This window comes from Mesoplodon mirus (genome assembly GCF_964341445.2).
Source record: "Mesoplodon mirus genome assembly, chromosome: 10".
Taxonomy (NCBI): Eukaryota; Metazoa; Chordata; class Mammalia; order Artiodactyla; family Ziphiidae; genus Mesoplodon; species Mesoplodon mirus.
In genome coordinates this window covers 98,526,780-98,548,817 of record NC_138986.1, presented here as the reverse complement: position 1 = coordinate 98,548,817, position 22,038 = coordinate 98,526,780, and the positions used below count along the sequence as shown (strand labels likewise).

General features: G+C 36.2%; 1 protein-coding gene across 14 annotated transcripts in view; it reads left to right on the top strand.

Annotated features, from left to right (window-relative positions):
• The window catches only part of SNAP91 (synaptosome associated protein 91), a 156,258-nt gene that overhangs the window by 62,841 nt on the left and 71,379 nt on the right, over positions 1 to 22,038 (top strand). For 9 of the 14 annotated variants that reach the window (XM_082633865.1, XM_082633877.1, XM_082633876.1 and 6 more), the window contains exons 8-12: positions 2,876 to 2,982; positions 6,952 to 6,993; positions 10,038 to 10,121; positions 12,820 to 12,890; positions 18,447 to 18,474. In XM_082633865.1, the coding sequence (XP_082489991.1) occupies positions 2,876 to 2,982; positions 6,952 to 6,993; positions 10,038 to 10,121; positions 12,820 to 12,890; positions 18,447 to 18,474 (332 nt within the window). The remainder of the gene's footprint in view (positions 1 to 2,875; positions 2,983 to 6,951; positions 6,994 to 10,037; positions 10,122 to 12,819; positions 12,891 to 18,446; positions 18,475 to 22,038) is intronic. The other 5 variants (XM_082633866.1, XM_082633869.1, XM_082633867.1 and 2 more) reach the window with 1 other exon arrangement.

Genomic DNA, 22,038 nt, shown 5'->3' with positions numbered 1-22,038 from the left:
TCAGAAATGAAGTTCTGTTGCTTCATTCTCATCCTCTCGCCCCAGTGTACCCCCCCTTCATCCCCAGTTCTGCTTCATGAACGTTGGACTTAATGCCTTTACCATTGATTCAGCAATTAAAGATGTTGTCATGTGACTCTCCTCTGTTATTGTCTTGGACACTCCTTAAAGGCTGCTCTGCTTTACTTTATGTTGACTTTACAGATGGAGTGTATTAAGCATGCATTTTCTCCTTATATTAAAATAATAAACATTCAACGTATATTTTTTATTTCATTTAATTTGAAAAAGAGAGTCTCTTGCCTAAGATTAGGAGCAGAAAAGGAGAAGAGTTGTACCTTTTCACATTAGAGACCTAACCTTTCAAAAGTGGTAGTTGTACATTCTGGCCTCACGACACTGTGGTGTTGAGTGGCCTTCATTCAGCATTGTCAACTTGCTCTTGTAAAAGTAACACTCTAGAAGAGAAGTATATGCAGTATCCCAAGTGTTTTGATACAGGTTTGTTTTTTGTTTGTTTACTAACTAAGCGCTAGGAATTAACTTTATAAATATATCATGGGTGAGTCTTAGTCAAGCACTTCATGACCAGTTCTCTACATCTAATGTTGGAATCAACAGTGGTGCAAATCTTAGCAAACATTTTATCACTGTAATGAAACTCTGACGCATGAGTAAGAAGATGCTTCCCTTACTGACTAGTGGTCGTTAGTAATAGCCTACATGCAAGGTCTCAGTTTGTTTCACAGGGATGAGATACCTTTTCATCTGGTTCTTTTCCTTGGACAGTTATTCTGCAAAAGTCAGTACTAATATGACAAGGGAATTTATCAACACTTTATAAAGTTTCACATTACAAATGTCAATATTTGATCATTTCAGATACTGAAAATCAACATATGTTATCTTTATTATGAAAGAAAGAGATTCATTTCTGGGTGACCCATCCCCTCTGTTAAAAGTGTTAATTTCTCTGGTCTCTTAAGCGGGTGAGGGAACTTTACATTGATCAGTACATGTTGCTTTTCTGTGTCATTACCACTGTTACAGAAACACTTATGAGATTATAACCTAAAACCATCATTATTGAAACTCTTTTGTCGCTGAATCCTAAATTACCACAAAAGATACAAACAACTTAAAAAGCATCCAGAGGAGACAAAACAACACTGCTTAAACTTTTGGTGCATTGGTTCTAAGAGGAGATTGAGATTATTCAGTTTGATTTCTCTTTTGAAATGAATGAAGATCTGATTCAAAGAAATAAACTTATAGTAAAGAAAAGTAATTTAGACACTTGGAAGAAATTGTTTATGTGAAGATTGTTTAAAAAGAAAGGTGGGGCTTCCCTGGTGGCACAGTGGTTGAGAGTCCACCTGTTGATGCAGGGGGCACGGGTTCGTGCCCCGGTCCGGGAGGATCCCACATGCCGCGGAGTGGCTGGGCCCATGAGCCATGGCCACTGACCCTGCTCATCCGGAGCCTGTGCTCCGCAACAGGAGAGGCCACAACAGTGAGAGGCCCACGCACCGCAAAAAAAAAAAAAAAGAAAAGAAAGGTGTGTTTTACCAGAATAAGTCCTAATTTTCAAAGGTCTAAACTGAAAAGATGTGGTCCCCTGTAACACCATATTTCCGTCTCTAGCTTAGAAGACAGGGTGGGTGGACAAAGAAAGTATACTTAAATTTGGCCATTTTGTAAAAGACCCACTTTCCTCTCAAATCCTAACAACTAGAAAACATTATATGTTTGTTTTCTTGATCTTTTTGCTTCCCTCGAATCCCCTACAGGGGAGGTCCATGTTAAAAGTAAAATTACCAAAAGACTGTCAACAGAAGGTAATGAGTAGCTACCCTCAATAATTAGTTCTTTGTGTAATTATATATTATTAAACCTTTCTTGAGAAAATTAAAAATACTTCTGAGGTAGTAAAATTACATGCCGAATGAAATCCAGAACTTTCAAATGTGAGAGAGCATAAAAATGGCATATGTCTAACCATGTGCAAATATGAAATAAGATACTGAGCCATCAGTTATGATCCAGGGTTGCCAGGGAGCTATTGTAGACACTGGCCGAGTGTGTCTCCATCTGCAATGTCAGTAATTTTTGACTGAATGAATGGATGAATGACTGGCTGGGGAAAGCACTGTTAAAATGCTAGTTTTCTTCAAAACATGTATGGAGAAAATACACTCTCATACTACAATTATAATTCATCACTGAATTCTAGTCTTGGGAGGCAGAAGAGAGCAGCAAAAGGTCCCTTTGTTTTTCTGTCTAGAAGGCTAAAAGTTGAGAAAGAGGATACGATTATAGACTAGAAGGGATGAAACTCCACTATTTTATAACAAAAAGACATAATGTTTGAAAGAAATAGTTGATGACCAGTAAAAGCAAGTATCACTTATATGGAGTGTAGACAATTTAAAGAATTCTTTAATTCAGGGAAGTTTGTAGATTATTGCTTTATAATATATAGATTATTGCTTTATAGTGAACTAGTAAGAAAATAAGGATTCTGTAGGGTGCAGTTTTAAATTTTGAGATTGTTATCAGCAAGAATTTGATGCTGTTTTCTGAAACAGAATATTACAATATATGTATCATGAAGTATACCTGTTGTGGCAATATATTCTTCTACTTTAACTGTATTTTCATTATTTAAATTGTTTCATGTGAGACACCTTAGAACATAACACCTTTCCTAAACTACTCAGACCTCCCTTGTTTAGGTGTTTTTAATATTTCCCATAAGTTTTAGTGCCAAGTGTTTTGATTCAAACATTAAAGTTGTTAAGTAATAGTATCAACGTAAGCTTAGAAGAAGATCGAATGTAATACACTTTTTGAAATGCTTATCTATCTCTTCTAGAAAAGTTTTTTGAAATGAAGAAAGGACAATGTAAAGATGCTCTAGAAATTTACAAACGATTTCTAACTAGGATGACACGAGTGTCTGAATTTCTCAAAGTTGCAGAGGTAAGTAATATTAACACATGTATCTGGAGTAAACAGTAGAGTTCATAATCTGGCATGACATTCTGCCACAGAGTCACAGGTTATTAGGGTTGGAAGTAGCCTTGGAAGACATTTCATCCTGTTTCTCACCCAGAGCTGTGCTCTGCACTTTTGCGTTTCAATCAGAAGATCATCCTGTGTCCAAATAAATGTTTCATGGATGATGAGCTCACAGCTTTGCAAGGTGGTTTGTCCCTCCATCTTACCTCATGGCTGTCCTTGATTGTAAGAAAGTGCTTCCTTTGTATTGAACGGTAGGAAAAAGCCCTTAGAAAAGCCTGTCCATTGTTCTTAGTGTGTAAACGATAAACCCTGACGTTCTTTACTTTGTCAAAATGATTTCAATACAAGGAAAAAAGAAAACAAAGTATAATTAATTTTATAAAGTTTATAAATTGTGTCTTAAGGATGTCTCTTTATACGTAATCACAATAACTGTGTAACCATACAGTTGTTCCTGAGGTTATCTGTAAATTGGTGTCTTTTATGAAATCCAACGATTGACTCATAGTGGAAATTATGACATTTTATTACATTCCTTTGTCAGGGTGACACATGGGTTCTTATCTTGCTTGTCAACTAACTGATTGCTAGGGCTGACTGAAGTGTTTTATGGGAAGGGTTCTGAAGCTCACCAGCAAAGCATAAAATGCTGTGGACGTGGGACATTCATGCCATGTTTTTGCTGTTTTCGCCATTTTCAGAATATGGCACAAGAACAGACATTTTATACACATAGTTTCAAAGCACTCTAGTCCAAGCATTATTCTTCACATTTCATTTATTCACAGGAGTGATAATTGTCACATTTAAATTCCAAAACCAAAGTAATCTTGCAAAGTACTGTCTCTTGAGCTTAGATCCATACAGTTTATAATCAGAACTTGTTAAAAAAAAATCAATATGGGAAACAAAAGGTAAAGATTAGCTTAATAAATTACATATACATTGAAGCATGTTCATATATATTTCCATGGGTTTATTGATGTTGGTGGCCTTTAAGGAAGGATAGAATTGCTTGAAACTTTTGCTGCTACACAAGTTTTATTTTTTTTATTTGATATGATTTTCCCATGGTTCAACTGTAATTATCAATGTAATCTAGCAAAATTTTCCTAATTTCTTTCTGTGAGAAGATCAATTATACCTAAACACCCAGGGCAGAAGATTATTTCACTGTTCAATTAATTCCTGATGCACATGCTTCCCAGTGTTCCCATCTGATGTTGTGTATATCGAAAAAGTAAAGAGTTGGACGTGTTACAATTTGGGGTAAATATTTCTCTAATCAGCATAATAAGGCTGGGCTCAAGGTCTCCTTGAGAAAAAGGGTGGTGATATATCAGTTCCTTCTATTCTTACATGTAAAATTTTACTTTGTGTCTCTTGATAACCTCGTGTTATCACATGCCCATTTCAGGCTGCTTAGAAGGAGGTATAGAGAAATTAGATGTCATTTTGAGAGTTTGTCTTTAAACAACATAATAAATATTTTAATTTTATTCAAACATTATGACTAAGACTTTTTATAGAATGGATACTAATTTACAAAATTATTTTTAATAGAATAAACATTAATCACAATGGGTTAACCGTTAGTGTTTTCTTTCACATTTAAATTGCATTGTTCATAATTTAAACACTAACTGGATACCAGTGTTGAATGGTTTGGTTATGATTGGTAAATACAGAAAATTTTCAACAAATATACGAAGCTTCTCTTTTCTACCAAGCAATGCTTGTGTGGTGTACATATGTATGGACTCCTACCCAATAAGCTACCCTGTTGTTAATACCATTTGCCTGAAGAATGTGTAGATGACTTGCAAGAATGTTGTTTTTAAACTACAACACTATATAGGCTACATGGCAAGTGTTAACATTAAGTTTCCCATCGTATTAAAAGAAATGTGGAGTAATTGAATAATTCCTATGGATATATTCAGATTTTGCAGAGGAATTGCTTGAAGTACAGAAAACTTCCTGTGCTCTGAATTCTTATACTGAAGTATCCTAAAGCAGAAAACTGAAACTTTGTAAAATGGTTATTTTACAAGTAATAGGCATGTCTGCTAAACGCACTTACCTTAGTTTGCTATTCCAAGGTAAATACCAACTCATAGGAGTTATGTCTCCCAGAATACTTGCAGACAGAACGTGATGAGATTTCTGTAATACAATCACACTTCATCTCCATCCTCCAACTTCATTGTGGTTCAGAAGTTCAGGACAGTAAGAATAGCACTGTAAAGGAAGAATTCCTTTAACAGAGTTGCCCACTTAATAGAATCGCATCACCTTTTAAGGAGGTGATTCCAATATTAGGGACCCATAATGCTTTAATTTCAAAAACACTGACTTCATTCATATTCATATTTATTTTAATGGATCATCTCAAGAGGTATTGAAATATAGAAATAAATAGAATGAAGTTGCCTTCATTTATAATTTCCATACTTTGAAAGAATGGGAGTTTAGGGCAGACATAAGACAGCCCCCAGCAAAGAATTATCATCCCAAAATGTCAATAGAACCAAGGCTGAGAAACGCTGCGTTATTTTTTATTTTTTATTTTTTTAACATCTTTATTGGAGTATAATTGCTTTACAATGGTGTGTTAGTTTCTGCTTTATAACAAAGTAAATCAGCTATACATATACATATATCCCCATATCTCTTCCCTGTTGCGTCTCGCTACGCTGCTTTAGATATAGAAAATGCAAAGGAAAGAAGTTAGCTCAGCATTTGGCACACAAGTGGACTTGCGCCTCTCCAGTTTACCTTATTGTCTTTCAGGAGCCAACACTTAGGCTTCCTGTATTTGCTTCCACATTTCCATCAGCATAATGAAGCACTTTGTTTCTCACAGAGAGACTTGGGTTAACCCGCTTTGTTTTAAGCCTCAGTTTCATCATTTATATAGAATGAGAGAATGAAGTTATGATTTGTATTTTTCCCCAGCTTTTTATTTTGAATAATTTTCAAACCTACAAGAGTTGATAAGCTTGTATAGTGAACACCTGTGTACTCTCTTCATTGATTCACCTTTATTAATATATTCCCATATTTGCAGTCTTGATAGCACTTTCTTTTTCTGCCCCTCCCTCCCTCCCTTCTCTTCATTCCCCAAGCTACCAAAATTTAAAATTCACATTTGCTTTTATCTAGTAATTCCACTTCTACAAATGTGTCCTACAGATGTGTCCACACAGGTGCAAAGTGATGTGTGCAGCATTGCTTGCAATGGCAAGGGATTGCAAGCAACTTAAATGTTCATTAATAGGTGACTTGTTAAATAAATTTTAAGACAAGGAAGCTGTTTAAAAATGAGGAAATTCTGTATATTAATATGGATATAGTTCCAAGATATATTGTTAAATGAAAAGTATAATCCCAGTGTATATAATACACTATTATTGTATAATAATGTGGGAAATAACTATGTATTTATGGATTTACTATTTCCTTGGATATGCATAAAGAAACTCTGGAAGGATACATCTTGGATGTCACAGTGGTTCTCTGTGAGGAAGGGTGGAAACTACACCCTGAACAAGTTATTAAAATTCAGTGAACATTCCCTGTCCAGAGGACTGACTGGGCATAATTAACAATTTAAATTTAGTCGAAGCATTTTAAAAAAATTTTAGTTGCCATTAACCATGGAGGAAACCTTTTACACTTCAGTTTCCTAAGTTCTTTTTTCAAGTTCTAGCAAAGTTCTGTACATTTGTTATATCTATATTGCCAAAATCATTGCTCTTATGTTGAGTGGAAAACTCCACAAAAAGCACATATTCAAAGTGAGATTGATATATATAATAATTATTATTTTATACCAAGATTGAGCTGTGGTTTTAACTAATTCTATAGGTGATCTAAGAAATTAATTTTTAAAAACCTATTAAGTAACTTTTTTTTAATCTGCAGCAAGTTGGCATTGATAAAGGTGACATTCCTGACCTCACACAGGTAAGTGATTCTCTGAGTGAAAAATTTAGTATGCATGAAATTATTAATCCATAGTTTACCATAAATGGTCTTACCTAGGGCAGAGTCTTGTAAGCATTTAATGCATTTTTGAATGTAGGCCAACCACCTTTCTTGGAAATCATTCTAACTTACTATTTCTTTTTTAGCTATTAAATATATTTCTGGAGATAATATGAATATTTCCCTGCTCTTATAAAATCGTTTCCTCTTTAAAGGCAACGATATTTAATTATTGAGCTCGTTTTTTCATTCTTAAACTTGAATCAAAAGGAAGCCTTGAAATGTTTAAAAAGTGTTTTATCCATGTAACGTGACTATTCATAGGCATGTAATCAGAACATTTGAACTGTTCTTCCTGCTGCTTCTCCTAGTTTTCAACATGCCCCAGGGATGGAGGAGGGGCACGAATAGCGAGAACACTGATGTTTTAGTTCTACTGTTCAATACACTGATTTTTGTCTCCCCTGTGAAGGGGAGGAATTTCTATATACAAAAGAACCTTTTTTAAAAAAATAGTAGTGATAGATGAGTGATTTTCTGGGGACTATCTAGGAAGCAAAAACAATAGTAGAGCTTCCTTATCAATCCTTTTATCTGTTAAGAGGGTACATTGTACGGCTCCTTGGATGTAGAATCAAGATCATTCACATGTGCAGAATTACTGTAGGACCTTTCTCATGATTGGCAGGAACTATTTTTGTTTAATCAACTTGTCATGCTGCTATGGTAAATTTCTGTTCCAAACATGTTCTTTAACTAGAAATAGATGATAGGAGAGAGTTAAGAACTGCTACCATATATACCAGTAATGAATATATGACTTTTCTGTCTTTGCAAATAAAAAAAAGTTATTGTAATTGAAGAAAATTGTCATAATGAAAGGTTACCCATTTTTAATAGTATCAAAATGTGTTTAATAATTTATTATCTTTATTATCCCTTAAAATGTTTCTATATTTAAATGTTAACCTTAAATTTTTATTAAAAATTAGGGAAACCCAAAGTAATGGTCTCTGTATTTACATTATTAAAATACCAATTAAATACCAAGAATTCTTCATAAATAAAATTCACAGAACAATTCAGAAAATGATGGCATTGTATTTTTTATTTAAAAGTTGGGGGAAAGTGCCTTCTAATAGACAGAATATTAGTATAAAATATTTTTGCTACTATGAGAAGATAGTGTTCTTTGATCAGGTGCATACCTAAATAAGATATCGGTATCATCTTGGATATGGCTAAAAATTGTGTGCATAAAATACTATTAAAATTTCTTTATTAGATTATAATCTAATAAAGATTTATTAATTTTGTACCACTGTAATAAAAAGCAAAGAAAATCACTGTGCTTTCATTTTAAATTATCTAATTATTTACCTTATTAGAATTAACATTTACATTGCAGATTTTAAAAATAACCCAACTACATGTTAGCCTAAAAAATGTAGATGTTTAAATATTTAACTCAATGAATAGCTTTTAGAAACGGTAAATCATCTTTCTTTCAACTGTATAGACTGCTCTCACCATGGAACAGAAGTAAAACTAGTCATGTTGTTAGAGAGGCTGGCAGGTTAAGAAGAAAATAGGTCCTCATTTGTCTCAGTTTGGGCAGAGTCTGAAGGGAGATAAAGAAAGGTTTAAAAGGATACTTAAATACTTTTCTGTTTTTAAAATTAGAAAATTATAGCATATCATTGACAGATTTACATACTTGCCTTTAATTTTTAATGATACTGTTATATTCATTACAGTTTATATAATCTTCTCTCAAGAAGTCCAGAGGCATAATATTTTATGTACTCATGTATGTTCTGTGTTATTATAATTTGGGGAACAGAGACCCATCCTTAAAGAAGATAAAATCCTACTCTGGGTCTAGTAGAAAGTGATTCTGTGGTAGAGATTCATTAGACACTGGTAACATTCTATCCTCTGCTTTTGTTATGACTTGAAAAGCCACATAGACTTCAGTATTAACATTTATTTTGAAATTATCTCCTTATTAAAAAAATCCTCTAGTTCATTTCTCCAGTGTATATTTAAATCTCAATTCAAAAGTTTTGTGTGCTTCTATAATTTCTTAATAAGTTACTGAATTCTGATTTCTGTTGGGTTCATGAGCAGCAGAGTTAAACGCACTCCCTAATTTTTATTTAGAACCCTTCCACAGGTCTAATTGGAGGCTTGTCATTGAGCTGGGGCTTTAGACCCACTGTGACAGTCTGGTCAGACAGAAGCTGGAATGTGAGCTGTTCTAGGGTTAGTCCTTCAGATAGTGTTAGACAAGAACTAATCTGGAGATGGGTCAGAAATGCCAGGTAGTGTGGACTCTGTTTGAGACCTGTGAGATTGGGTTCTACTCTCTGCCAGGCTTCTCTGTGGCTGCCATGGCCACTGAATCTAGCCGTGGCGATGAACAAAAATAGCCAGCAAGGAAGAGGATTAAAGAGATGGTGGGGACCAGAAGGGCTACCTATTGACTGGGAGTAGGCAAAGGCTGCTCCTAACTGAGAAAGGATTAGAATTCCTCTTGCAGCAAGATGAAACAGAGGGATTGAATGGATGTCTTTCTGGTTAGAAAATGTACAGTAAATACCAGTGTGGTCATCTGTAGCCCTTTTTAAATTGTGCATATAATATCATCATAACAGCATTTTAAATGATTTATAAATACCAATGAAAAACATTTTTAAACACTCAGAATACTGTATTGAATAAGAAGTGAATATGATATCAGAACTGAAATATTCCTCCTCAGCACTTTCCAATGGCTTCTTAGATCTAATAATCAAAAAATTTGAATGACCTTTTGGTTGCTTTTTATTTCCATTTGTTTTTAATGATGCTTTAGGATCTAAAGCATCTGAATTGTAGATGGATGCTTCCTTTTTGATCCTGTACTCACAATCAGCTCTGAATTTGTTTCAAGAAAAGGATTTTCAAAATATTACTTCCTGTTTGGTGTGTGTGCATGTGTTCCGAATTTAATATCTCTCCATTTATGAAAAACATCTTAGGTTTTGATGTCAGGAATTCTGGTTGATCTGAAAACTACTGGTAAAGAAAAGTCACCTTTTAAAGACTGTACCACTGATGAATCGGTAACCATGATATATCACTGTTATTTATTGGCTTTCACAAGCTGCCTCTTGTTCTTTGAGTTGGTATTTTCACCTGATAGGTCTGTTGACTTCAGCGTTATTTAAAATAAGCAACTAAAGATACTGCTAATTATACTAAAGTTCCTTTTACAACAGCAGAGGCATTCTCAAAGTTTTGCCCCTTGGAAATTTGAGACAGTTTTCATTTTTGTCTGCTGCATGCCAGGATGTGCTCAGTGCCATACATAGAGCTCAGAAGGCCAATATTCCTACACTCAACGAACTTTACTATCAAAGTAGTTTTTTTCCCTCCAAAAATGTTTGAGGAGTTTATTTCTGTTAGATTTCACATGTCCTAATAAGAGATATAAATGATGAAGCGTTTTTAAACTTCTAAGCTAAAATGCTCCAAACTTAATTTTATGTGCAATGCATTGCAAAATAACACCACTTAAAGACAAAGTCAGTTTTGTAGTCTGTGTTCTTGGTCACATTTCTCTCCACTATTGTGATTTTAGTGACTACTACTTTATTTTTAATTTTTTTCTTAAATTATTAAGAAACTTTACAAAAAGAATGAAATTGCAAACTATCATCCTAGTTTTTGTTTTTTTTGTTTTACATAATTAAGAAACTAGGAAAAAATACTACTTCTTTTGTTATCTCATACTGTTCTCTATTTTATAACTATAAATAGCATTTCTTAAACAGGTTTAGCACAGAATCACATTTCTTTTACATTGCATTTAATATTCAGAGGACCTAAATCTTCCAACTGGAGAGAGGTTCTATGGCTTGATATATTTTTCCTTACTGTGATCCCAATGAAAAGAATGGAAACCAAAAAGGTTAAAGTTATATGCCCGGGCCTCCTAGGTTCCATTATTATGACAATTATAATTATTACTATTATGACAATTATAATGGAAGTTATCAGGTGTGAATTCATCTAAAAATCGTTAAGCCATTTCTGTCTTCTTCCTTTTAAAGTTATAATACACATTCTGTTTATTAAGCGAGCACATCTTAAGTAGTTTACAATTTTTCTATAGAGCAAAATTTCCTTTATCTCTTAAAAATCCATTCTTTAAAACTTAGAAGTATACCCCTAGTTGTAGTTTACTGGAATTTGCTAAGTCACCTTTTACCTGAGCTATATTAAGAATTCTAATTTTTATAACTTTCAAAATTTATTATATCTCCTGAAAGTCATTTTTTCTACTCTACAGTAATTAACTTTTTATATAACGTTCACAGGGCTGTCCCTTTCTACCCTACCTTCGTCACTTTGATCAAGTTAATATTTTTGTTCACTTACTAATTTATATTTATAAATTTATGTGTGGCTCACTTAGTAATTTACATGTACAATAATCTCACATAATTATATATATAATAATATTATTAAGGCAGTATATGAGTCTATTAGTGAAATTAAAATGAATATTAAATGTACTAAACAATTTTAATAAGAATTTTATTTTCATTTGTCATTATAGGTGCAATGTAAAATGTACAGTTATACTATTTTAGCAGTTAGCATAGTTACTTTAAAATCCCTCAAAATTGGGCTTCCCTGGTGGCGCAGTGCTTGACAGTCCGCCTGCCGATGCAGGGGACACGGGTTCGTGCCCCGGTCCGGGAAGATCCCACATGCCGCAGAGTGGCTGGGCCTGTGAGCCATGGCCGCTGAGCCTGCACGTCCGGAGCCTGTGCTCCGCAACGGGAGAGAGCACAACAGTGAGAGGCCCGTGTACCGCAAAAAAAAAAAAAAAAAAAAAAAAATCCCTCAAAATTAATTTTAAGAATAATTGTCAAAATTAAATGTATCTATAAATGTTATGCCAGTCTTTGAATGCCTATGCTGCTGTTAAAGTCTAACTTGGGTTAAGATTGTTTGAGAAAGGTGAAGGTAAATTTCTAATGCTTGAGGAATAGATGGGGTGGAATATTTATATAAACCTATTATTTCTTCTCCTAATATACAGCAAAATGCCATCACTTTATATTGCCTAAAATATGATAAAAACATTCAGGTACTTCTTAATAAAAGAAGTGAAATATATTAAATTTGCCAAAACACAGTAGTCTGTTATAACATTAATATTTGCTAAAGTTACTTTATTATGTATATAAATTACATAGGTCAATAATAGGAAAATCTTAATTGTGGTTGACTATTAAAGTTGTATTTTTTTCCCCACAACTCTCACTTACCCTCTCTTTTTTAATAAAGTAGTAATTTTCCCTAATATTTCAGTCAAATATGGGTAAGTGAGATTTTACTGTATTTTCATATTTCTGTAAGTTTTTATTTGGGCACTTATATTTTTGACTTGGATACAAATACCTTTACTTTTTTTACTGTGGTCTTATGAAAACATATGGTGAACTTGATTTAATTGAGTTTACTACATTTAAGTAATATCTTAGTAAAAGTCTATCGAATGTCATTTCTACACCGAAACCACACTGTAACACTGTTTGTTATGCAGTGAAGTTAAGTATATATATGATGGGCCTGTTTGAGATTCTGTGGAATTTAAATATCTAAGTACCAAAAGACCCTGGAATGAAATTATCTCCCATATGTATTAGGGTGCCCAGACCTGCACTATACAAAGTTACAGTGATGTTCCAGTGTATTTATTTTGAAAGAAAGCGATGCAGACATTTATTTTTTACTTTCTTATTGTAGGCTCCCAGCAGTCTTATGGAGACCCTTGAACAGCATCTAAATACATTAGAAGGAAAGAAACCTGGAAACAAGTACGCATTAGTTGTATATTCTAAATAAGATGAAAAAACTAGAGTCATTCTTTATACAGTGAGATTTATCACGGTACTACAGTTTTAGGGTATGCTTTATTGTAATTATCCTGAGTTCCCTCAAAACCCCTATTATAGGTAATCTATCTGCAGGCTAATTCAGCAAACTAGTAGGTTGTACCTGTGTTGGCTGGACTTGCTGATTTATTTATTATTTTGCCCTCAGAAGGGACTCACAATCCTCAGAAAAAGAATTGCTCGTGCTAAAAATTGAGGCTGTCATCATTGGGAACCCAATTTCCCAAGCAGCCTTTAACACTCTGTTATGTTACGAACCCTACTGTGAAAAAGCAGAGCGTTCAGGAATGGCTTTCTGGACTTCAGACTCTCCCCAGGTGGACCCTTCAGCATGGCATGCTGCTGACACTTGACAGTTATTTTTTCTAGACAGAGTAGCAGTTGAGCAGCAATAAGTGTAGTTTTAGTAGATTTTCAACCTTTCTGTTTGGACACTTAGATTTTTGACCATTTTTCCTGACGGCATGCCAAAAATATCCAGGTTCCATTTTTGTCTTCTTTCCAGCCGGGGTCACACTTGTTGGTTCACAGGACCTGGTACTTTCCCGTCTTTGTACCTCGCTCAGAGTGTAATTCTGATAATCTTGGGTGCCTCCTCTCCTTGTCTCTGCGTGCGTGCATTTTACACATCTTGGGAGGGCCATCTCATGAGGGCTTCCTTAATCATGCACCACACTGTTTTATGACTCTCCTCCCCACCTCCCCTGCCCTGATATGTGGTTTAAATGGATTTTCTGATTCTTAAGGTCAGGGACTATTTTATACTTCATTATCTCCACCTAAAAACATAATGTAGCTTCCTCTACAGAGTCAGCTTGAAATCTGTTTTTGTTGGTGATCCCAGCTTTATGTTGATTCTGTTTAGATCGACAGCAGAAATTGGTAGAGACAACCCGTGAACTGCTCATTGCAGGGCTGTAGGCTGATTGTGGATTTTACCTGTGATACAGCTATCAAAATGCACCTCCTTTCTGCTTGCTTCTCTCTGGGCATTCTCCCAGAATCTAGACTCTCGTGCCTTGAGTCACTCTTTTGCCTGTTGTTTAGCTAAGGGTGATTTCTGTCATCTTTTCCAAGTTAGTATAAAAATTATTGCATGTCTTAAGTTTTCGATGGTAAACAACGGAGTAGGGCTCTCTCAGGCTGTGATGGCAGACCTATTTGGAATGATGGATAACAGGACCTCTCAGGGGCTCTGTCAAGGTCGTACCATTGTCCAAGGTCTGTCCCTACTTCAGCGTGGCCATGGACGATCAGACTTGTGTGTGTAGATTGATGTCAACTGAAAAGACATGTGAGTATATTAAGTCACAAAAGAGGATGCCCGCTTCCAGTAATTGCTGCCTCCTCCCACCCCTCCCGTATTAGGGTGTCTGGGAAGCCAAATGAGTCGCCTAGGATTTAAGCCAAAGGAGGCAGGAAGCCCTAGAAATGTCCCTCTTCCTGTGGCAGATGGATCCCTTTAGCTGAGGAAATATGCATGTGCCAGAGTTAGAGCCTCTCTCCCTTGGGCAATTCAGGATGCGCATGGGTGCAAGTCAGCTTCTCCGCCCTATTACCCCCTCAGGTCCCCGCACCCCTCACAGGTCCACCCTCTTCCCTCCTGAAATCTGCCAGGGCTGCAATCCTGTGAGAAGCCGCCTCCTAGAGTGGATCTCATCAGCCCTAACTTCAGCTCTAAAGCCGCCCCCTTGTGGCTGCTGCCAACTATTTTAGGACTGTTTGGCTATGGACACGTGGTAACATTTCCAAGAGTAGTAAAATAAGAACTTAATGATCTTCTGTTTTGAATTACCTTGTACTGAGCATAATTTTCCTCTCTCCTTTAAAATCATTTTATGCTTATCAGATTTCTTTTCTGAATTGGCTGAGACCACCTATGAACTTGTCTTTTGCTTATTCCCTATTTTTAAAATAAATGAACTATAGTAGTTAACTATTTTCTTCTTTGTATGTTTGTGCTTACCTGGGACCTTAAGTGAAGGGTGAGTACTATATTGAGTGACTTTTTTTGCATTTGGTTATTCCTAAAGATGCAAAAAACACTCTTAAAATTCCACATTTGGTATTTAGAACATTGAAAACTAATTTCTGTCCATTTTACACACCTGTGTTTTTTCATTATACTTTTAAAATTTTCTCTTAAGGTGGCTCGCATTAATGGTTTTATTTTGGTCTTCTCTGATCAAGACTAACAGACTCTCTTAGTTGTATATTCAGATATCCCTCTTAGATTTTAGACATCAAAGACTTTTTCACTTGTTTAGTAAACAAAAGATTTCCCTATGGCACATGGCAGAAGTGCCAAAAGACAATGCTACTAAGAAAATTAATTACTTAAACGGGTTTTCTTTGTCTTCTGGTAGCAGTATAAAACTATTCTAACCTCTAAGTCAAGTAAGTACATAAAATGAAGCATTTTCAAATGTCTACTAAAAAATACGTAGGCCTTTTATATTTAGTGCCTTATATCCACTGATACTCGTTTTTGAAATTCTATGCAATACTGTGTGATATGCCTTTGTATATTGTCTGTTTCTGTAATTCCACAGAACAAAAGAGAGAAATTGATTTTATTTTATATGTGAGTTTACTAAGTGTTGAGGGTGCAAGAAACTCAAGTTTATTGTAATTAAAATTATTTGGAAGAGATAGGTTTTTCACATCTGTGTTTTGTTTGTCTTTCTGGCTAGCGTTTTTGACCAAAAACTGTAGGGATTGGTGTTGTGAATAAGAAATAAAATTTCTTCTTTTGATACTTTACCATTAATACATGGGAAGTGTAAACCTTAGCATTTTCTGTGTTCATCATAGAAACCCATGGATTTGTTTGTAACATTTTACAGGATCTATGGGTCATTCATTCTCTTCTAAAATTACATTCGTGTTTTATTTTCCCCCAGTAAGGTTCACTGTGTACTAAATTTCTCTAGCTGAAGTTATTGAAATAAGTATCGGGCTTTAAATAATGTCATTATATATAAAAGATCGTAGCATTTTCTTTTATAAAGGGCGAAGAGCCAGTGGTAGGGTAGAAAATCAGCTGAGGAACAGGTAAAAAGAAGCAATTTGTGTGTTGTGTAGGGGAGGAACAAATGTGCTGGGCTCCCCTGTGTTTTTGTCAGGACAGGCTGGAATGTGAAATGTGCACAGACAGACTTGGACTGGAGCCTGAAATCCACCATTAAAAGAATGATGAGACTTTGGCGAGTTATTTACCTCTGAGCCTCAGAGCTCTCAGACTTTAATCAGTGTTGAGTGATGCTTTTTAAAGCTGTGGCCCCAGTGGGAGCAGCTCTGGTTCTACCTTTTTGATGAACTCATGGCAAAACCTGGATCTGGTCCATGGGAACAGAAGTCATACATCCTGACAGTTTAGTTTCATACAAAATAACTTTTAAGATGTTTGGTTAATTTATTTTTAAGATGTTTGGTTAGTTTATTTTGGTTAATATGTTTATCTGATATAAAACAATGAGATAGGTTTGCTTCCTTCAAAAAATTTGCCATATAGTGGAGAAGACAGACGAATAAGATACAGTGCTTTAAGTGGGATTATAGTGGGAGACAGGAGATTTTTTTTGCTGAATCCATGGGGTAGCTACAAGTGTCATTTAGTAATAGCACTCATGCAAGAGCTTGACAAAGTGATTCTTGTGCCAATTATGATATTTTGTACTTGGGTATGAGCATGATATTCTTTAATAGTAGGTAGAGAAGTTCTGTCATTTTTACTATATCTTTGTTTTGCTACAGAGTATAGAATATGTTAGAAACTTTTATGTATTAGTTTGGAAATACAGTTCAAAAAGTTCTCGTTCATCCTCAATTCTCTTTTCTGTATTAATATTGCTCACTGTGTCAGTACCACTAAGAATTGGTTCATGAAAATCACTTGAGAGAGAAACAAATTAATTTCAATTAACTCATTCTTAGAAACTGACCACATCAGATGGCTTCTATGTTTTCTTTGCAGAGTTAAGGCTATTATTTTCTTGGATTTTTATTTAGACTTAACTCCCTTCCTTTTCCCCATATGTAAAGAGAAAAAAATGGTAGGAATGGAGGAATTATTAACCAAAAACTCATTAGGGAATTTTCAACCTCAGCACTAGATTTTTAGGTTCCTAAGTTTCTGAGATATAGAGAACACTGTGATTCCATTTATTTCAGTAGACCCTTAGTGAGCAATATAGAGAAGCATATATCCTTTCTTCATAGGATGTGTTAGTCTGAAGATAAAAGCCCAACTACACATAACCTAATCGAGTGTAACCCTTATGCTTCTATCTTCCTTATATCACAGAAATCTCTGTTAGCCCTTGCTTTCATGTTCATTTTAAGTGAAAACTAAATTTAGACAGGAAATGGCAGGCTTGTGTTTGCAAATGAAGTTGAACATAAGAGGTATTAATCTGGCATATAATATTGTTAAATTTCTTTTGCTATATCCAATAAAATAAAAATTCATGATATTGTACAAAACTCCAGTTACTAAATCTCTGCTGATTTTATTTTACTCCTGCCACGTGTGATATTTTCTCTGTAGATAAGTAGAAGGGCATCCCTGATATCCTCTGACACCCTGACGATAGTCTTCTTATTGAAATGTCTTTTTTTCTTCATTTTGTTTCCTTACTAATTTATTTTCCACCAACTCAGGTTAGTAAAACCTAAGCTGTTTAGACAGTCGTCTCTGAAGCATTTTGCTAGAAATGATATATGTAATCAGTGCTACCAGCAATCTAACTGAAAAAAAAATGTATTTCTTCCTGATTTTCCCTCACTCCCTTAGACACAAGCATTGAGGTTACTCTTCTTTTTCCAGCTCCCAAGTTCTCACAGCATAATGGGAATATTTCTCATAGATAGTTTTCATTACAGCCATGAAAAAAACCAGACAATCTCTAGGAGTACGCACAGTGTGGAGTATGCACAATGTGTCTCAACTCAGTATGGAAGCTGAGACACACATCAGGCACAGGGCTTGTAGGGATCTTTTTTTTAATTCTAGTGTTCCTTTTATGTATCACAATTATGACTAAATGAATCACAATATGCTTTAACCTTAATGGGTTTTCTAACTTTTAAAAATAATAAACCAGATGATATTTTTTAATTCTGTAAAACATTATTTTTCCCAAATCTTGGCAAATTTTTTAAAATTCCAATTTGAACAGTTTATTTTTGATGAACATGGGCAATAAAGGTCAATTAGAATTAATTGAGTTGCTAGAGATACCAAAAAAAAAGATTTTGAATTTAAGAATTTCTAATACTAGAAATTAAGTGGATGGGAGACATTGGAAGCAGATGTCGTAATTGAGTAAAAGATAAAATATATTTTAAAAATAGTTTTTCCATTACTAAAAAAGTCTGTATATAAACAAGTTAATGCTTGACCAACCATCAAACTTAAGTGCCTCTACAAATGTATTCATGTATATCCAGTTTTAATTCTTTTTGGTTGCCTTTTAGATCTGGTGCTCCCTCTCCATTAAGTAAGGTAAGTTTGTTTTTTGTTTTGTTTTGAGCATTTTAACAACTTTTGATTGTACAGTTCAGTGGCATTAAGTACATTCACATTGTTGGGCAGCCATCACTATCATCCATTTGGAGAACATTTGTCATCTTCCCCAACTGAAACTCTGTACCCTTTAAACACTAACTCCCCGTCCCCCTCTCCGACCACTCTCACCCCCAGCTCCTGGCAGGCACCATTTTACTTTCTGTCTCTATGGATTTGATTACTCTAGGTACCTCAAATAAGTAGAACTGTCCTTCAGCATCTGTCCTTTTGTGACTGGCGTATTTTACTTAGCATAGAATCTTCAACGTTCATCCATGTTGTAGCATATGTCAGAAATTTCCTTTCTTTTTAAGTCTGAATACTATTCCATTCTTTGTGTGTACCACATTTTGTTCATCCATCCATCCATTAATGATCACTTGGGTCACTTCCGTCTTTTGGCTATTGTAAATAATGCTCCTGTGAACATGGTGTGCAAGTATCTGTTCAAGTCCCTGTTTGCAGTTCTTTTGGGTCTACACCCAGAAGTGGAATTGCTGAATCATATGGTAATTTTATTTTTAATTTCTTGAGGAAAGGTAAGTTTTTATGTATTCCCCTTTATATTAGTTTCTTAGTCATATAGCAGTGTCATATAATAATGTCTACTTAGCCCTCTATATGGACTAAATTTTTCTTTAAGTAGACAAAATTTTCATACATTTATATTACAACTGAAAACAAATGTGTCAGTGTTAACGGCTTACTAGTTACAAAGCACTTTCACGTACTCTGAATCACAGCCCTGTGAGATAAATAAGGTACGTAACTTTGTGCCTGCTTTGATGGTAGAGAAAATCACAGCCCTGTGAGATAAATAAGGTACGTAACTTTGTGCCTGCTTTGATGGTAGAGAAACGAATTGTCATTGGGTATCCTTACAAGCATGCCTTTTAGACAGTCTACCGTAATAACTGTCACAACTCCTTCACCTCCCTCTCTCCTTTAGCATCCTGAAGGACAGGATTACGGTTGTTAGTGACAAGAGTATTTACTTCTATAAGTCAGTAGTTCACATTTGCCATTGTATTTTTCACATTGCCATTTTCATTGCAAAAATGTGATAAATGTGCTCTTTCCTCTTTGCCAAATTTCTGTTACATAACTGCTGTTATTACAGACAAGAAGGTTGGCATTATGACTGCACAGGGTACCCCAGACACCCTTTACTATGTCAATACCTGGCTGGCTGCCCAAGAGACCCTCAGGGAGCTCCAACAATCAAACAAACAAAGAAACAACCAACCTAAGCTCCCTGGTGATTCTGCTACAGAGCCAGGTTTAAAATCATTATGACACATGGGAGAAGATGATGGTGTGGGAAGATGCAGAGTTAGCATCTCCCCACAACTAGGGAGCCTGCTGCCCGCTGGTGGGGGACTCTGATGCCCAAGGAGATTGGTGAAACCCCAAAGTGAACCGGTAGGATGTAGGGGGACTGAGTGGGAAGGAGAAGTGGATGCCAGACAAGATCAGTGCCCCTGAGGCGGGGGAGATCAGGAGAGGCAGTCGGGAGGGGCCATCCAGGAGGAGCGGGAGAGGAGCAGAGGGCGATTGCCCTGCCCACTGGGGCCGCGGGAGCCTCTGACCTCCCAGGCTGGTCCTCTACAATCCAAAGCCCCCTCCAGGCCACATGGGTTCTGGGAGCACAGGAGGGCAGCCAGGGAGATTGGGAGAAGCAGGTGGGAGGGGCCCTGTGGGAGGAGCAGGAGAGGAGCAGAGGGTGATTGCCCCACCCACTCGGGCATGGGGAGCCTGCTGAGCTCCCAGGCCGGTCCCCTCCCCACCAAGGCCCACCCCTCCCTGCCGGCCACATTGGTCCTCGGGGGCATAGGAGGGAGGCCGGGGAGATCAGGAGAGGCAGGCGGGGGCAGGGGGGAGATGGCCCTCTGGGAGTAGCGAGAGAGGAGAGGAGGGCATTTGCCCCACCTACTTGAACTCAGGAAGCCTGCTGGGCTCCAAGGTCAGGTCCCCTGCCCTCTGAGACCAGGGTTGGGGAGCACGCCTGGCCCCCTTCTGTTCCTTGAGCCTAAGCCCCACCACCCACTGTCCCCAGGGCCTTTTCCAGCCCTGTGGGTCCTGAGCATTGGCCCCACCAATTGCCCATACCTCACCCTTGCTTACTCCCTGCCCTCCACAGCCAAGGCCTTTCCCCCCATTTTTTGTTTTCTTTTCCCTTCTCCTCTTTTTTACTATTCTGGTACTGATGTACCTTCTGGTTGATTCATCTATATTTTATTTTTATATTCTCTCTAACATATCTGTTAGTTTCCTAGTCTAATTTTATTTTTTACTTTGGTATTCGGTTTTTTTTTTGTTTTTTGGAGTTTTTTTGCCACCCCACGTGGCTTTTGGAATCTTGGTTCATGAGCCTGGGGTTGGGCCGAAGTTCCTGCAGCGGGAGCTCCGAGTCCGAACTACTGGACTAACAGAGAACCTCAGGCCCCAGGGAATATTCATCGCAGTGAGGTCTCATGGAGTTCCTCATCTCAGCTCCAAGAACCAGCTCTACCCAACAGCCTACACACTCCAGTGTTGGAAGCCTCAGACCAAACAACCAGTAAGAGAGTAACACAATCCCACTCATTTAAAAAAAAAAAAAAGACAAAAAACTATGTCACAGATGAAGGAGCAAGGTAAAAACCTACAAGACCAAATAAATGAAAAGGAAATAGGCAATCTACCTGAAAAGGAATTCAGAGTAATGATAGTAAAGATGATCCAGAATATTGAAAATAGAATGGAGGCATGGACTGAGAAAATACAAGAAATGTTTAACAAAGATCTAGAAGAACTAAAGAACAAACAAACAGAGATAAACAATACAATAACTGAAATGAAAAATACACTAGAAGGAACCAATAACAGAATAACTGAGGCAGAAGAATGAATAAGTGAGCTGGAAGATAAAATAGTGGAAATAACTACTGCAGAGCAGAATAAAGAAAAAAGAATGAAAAGAATTGAAGACCTCTCAGACAACACTAAACACACCAACATTCAAATTATAGGGGTCCCAGAAGAAGAAGAGAAAAAGAAAGGGTCTGAGAAAATATTTGAAGAGATTATAGTTGAAAACTTCCCTAACATGGGAAAGGAAATAGTCACCCAAGTCCAGGAAGCACAGAGAGTGTCATACAGGATAAACCCTAGAAAAAACACACCAAGACACATACAAATCAAACTAACAAAAATTAAATTCAAAGAAAAAGTATTAAAATCAACAAGTGAAAAACAAAAATAAAATACAAAGGAATCCCCATAAGGGTATCAGCTGATTTGTCAACAGAAACTCTGCAGGCCAGAAGGGAGTGGCAGGATATACTTAAAGTGATGAAAGAGAAAAACCTATAACCAAGATTACTCTACCCAGCAAGTATCTCCTTCACATTCAGTGGAGAAGTCAAAAGCTTTTCAGACATGTAAGAGCTAAGAGAATTCAGCACCACCAAACCAGCTTTACAACAATTGCTGAAGAAACTTCTCTAAGTGGGAAACACA